This window comes from Penaeus japonicus, unplaced genomic scaffold (assembly GCF_977035675.1).
Source record: "Penaeus japonicus unplaced genomic scaffold, GWHDUDI00000001_assembly GWHDUDI00000011, whole genome shotgun sequence".
In the NCBI taxonomy this organism is placed as follows: domain Eukaryota; kingdom Metazoa; phylum Arthropoda; class Malacostraca; order Decapoda; family Penaeidae; genus Penaeus; species Penaeus japonicus.
In genome coordinates, this window is record NW_028234413.1 from 29,483,840 (window position 1) to 29,486,339 (window position 2,500).

General features: G+C 37.2%; 1 protein-coding gene across 1 annotated transcript in view; it reads right to left on the reverse strand.

Annotated features, from left to right (window-relative positions):
* LOC122244989 (uncharacterized) overlaps positions 1-2,500 on the reverse strand; it is a 14,709-nt gene that overhangs the window by 4,793 nt on the left and 7,416 nt on the right. The window contains exons 6-9 of the mRNA XM_086541819.1: positions 1,043-1,130; positions 839-868; positions 301-476; positions 1-78 (exon numbers count right to left, since the gene is read on the reverse strand). The exon at positions 1-78 is cut by the window's left edge and continues 91 nt beyond it. Coding sequence (XP_086397945.1) covers positions 1-78; positions 301-476; positions 839-868; positions 1,043-1,130 — 372 coding nt within the window. The remainder of the gene's footprint in view (positions 79-300; positions 477-838; positions 869-1,042; positions 1,131-2,500) is intronic.

Consider the following 2,500-nt stretch of genomic DNA (forward strand, 5'->3'; position numbering starts at 1 on the left):
ACCAAGGCCATTGCGATGCGGTCTCGTACGGCGTGTAGCGACCGGGGGGCTTCACGTATCTCGCCCGTTTGCCACACACTAATGGGCGGGGGGTGGGGGTGGGAAAGCGAGACGCCTTAGTAAAGAATAGAACAGAAGTTGGGAGAATGTTCTCGATTGGCGGTCTTCATATGACCACTAGTTGCCAACCGGAGGTGTTCTGAGTTTGTTGCTCATTGAAAAATATATATCCTTACGTATCAACTAATATCAACGCACTTTGAGAAAATCAAAGAGAAAGAAGAAAAGGAAACCAATCACCATCAGCATTAAGAGTGGACGGTTGACAAAGATGCCGCATGGGTTTGGCACCCCGAGGCTCCCCGTAAGGATGCCACAGACCATCAGCATGGCACTCCGCTAGCAGGGTCGTCGCGCCCCAACAGTCCGCTGTCACCACCGTCAAAACTGGGACGCCCTCACTCGTTCCGCACTCCCTGCCGGAGAGGCCGCTTGCTCTTACTGTCATATCATCCACATTTTTATAACGTATATATATATATATATATTATATATATATATATATATATAATATATATATATATATATATATATATATATATATATATTATATATATAATATATATATGTATTATATATATGTATATATGTATATATATATATATATATAATATATATATATATTATATATATATATATATATATATATATATATATATATATATACAGACATATATATCTGTGTGTGTGTATCGCATGATTTAATTTGTATAGAATCTAATGAAACAATCCCCGAATGAGGAATGAATTAAATCGTAGATTAATGCGAAACACGAACCTATCTGCTCGAACCATCCCGGCCAGACTCCTGTAAAAGAAAATAATTTTTTAAAAAGGAATTCTGACAGTATTACCTAATCACGTTAACGTTTTATTCCAACTTGTGCACGATACATACTGTATTTTCGCAGACAAAGCTTCGTATAATTTGTAAACATAACTCTAAGCAGATTACGCAATCCCGTGATGCGCCCGTACTCACAAGAAGGCGCCGGCCCCGCAGGAGAGCACCTCCACCTCGATGCCGGTCGGAGCGCCTCGGGAGGGCATGCGGCATACCGCCTCCTCTCCTGGAGGTTGGGGCAAGTGCGGTTTTTGTTTCGTTTAGATAATGTGGAGGCTTATGGAATATTATTTTGATTCTGAATTATCAGGTGAGATGCTTTTGGTCATGCACAAACATATACACGCACATAAACACACACACACATATATTAATCTATCCGCATGTATATGAATTTATACCACATACACGCATAAACACATACACACACACACACACACACACACACACACACACACACACACACACACACACACACACACACACACACACACACACACACACACACACACACACACACACACAGACATAAACACACACACACACACACACAGACATAAACACACACACACACACAGACATAAACACACACACACACACACAGACATAAACACACACACACACACAGACATAAACACACACACACACACACACACACACACACACACACACACACACACATATATATATATATATATATATATATATATATATATATATATATATATATATATATATATATACGTACACACACACATATATACATATAGACACACATACACACACACAAGGAAAGAGCTGACGAATCCCGAAACGTATCCCTAGCTCCAGAATAGATCATGCAAATTAATCTATCAAGATCTTATAAAGCATGGCATTTAGATATTTCCACGTGGAATTTTACACAGTTTGTCTATTTCTAAAGATTGTTTATAAAGTAAAGCCTATATCCTTCCTTACTTAATTGACAGACAGATATACAGGGCTATTTAACAAATTTACCAAAGAGAGATGAGACAGATAGAAAAGCCAAAGATAGAGAAAATGATTTAATCAATATACTAAATAATGGAGAGATATAGAGAGATCGATTTAGTATCTTCAAATGGATAAGACAGATGGATTGAAAGAAATATTTAGTGGTTTAGTAAGAGAGAGAGAGATAGAAAGATTTAGTAAGTTTACCAGACAAATAGATTGAAAGAAAGATTTAGTAAATCTACCTAAGAGACGATAGAGACTAATTGGATTTTGAGAGAAAAAAAACAAACATCATATACAATGTATACACATGCATAAGCATAGGAATTACGCCTAAATGGGTTATACGGTAAATTTAAAGACATACCTATTAAATAGTGAGACATACATTATGGTGAACCTGTCAATAGATATACCAGGATAAAACTATTCATAATACACATCAGTCCATGGATATGTAGCAACACTATACTGAGTTCCATGCTCCTCCTCCTTTCAAGAAACTCGTCAATCAGAGAAGCTAACACTGCATAGTAATCAAATGTATGTAAATACAGTCGACTACACAATATACACTCAGTTCCCTTAGCCTTTAACGATATAGTATACCTGCCA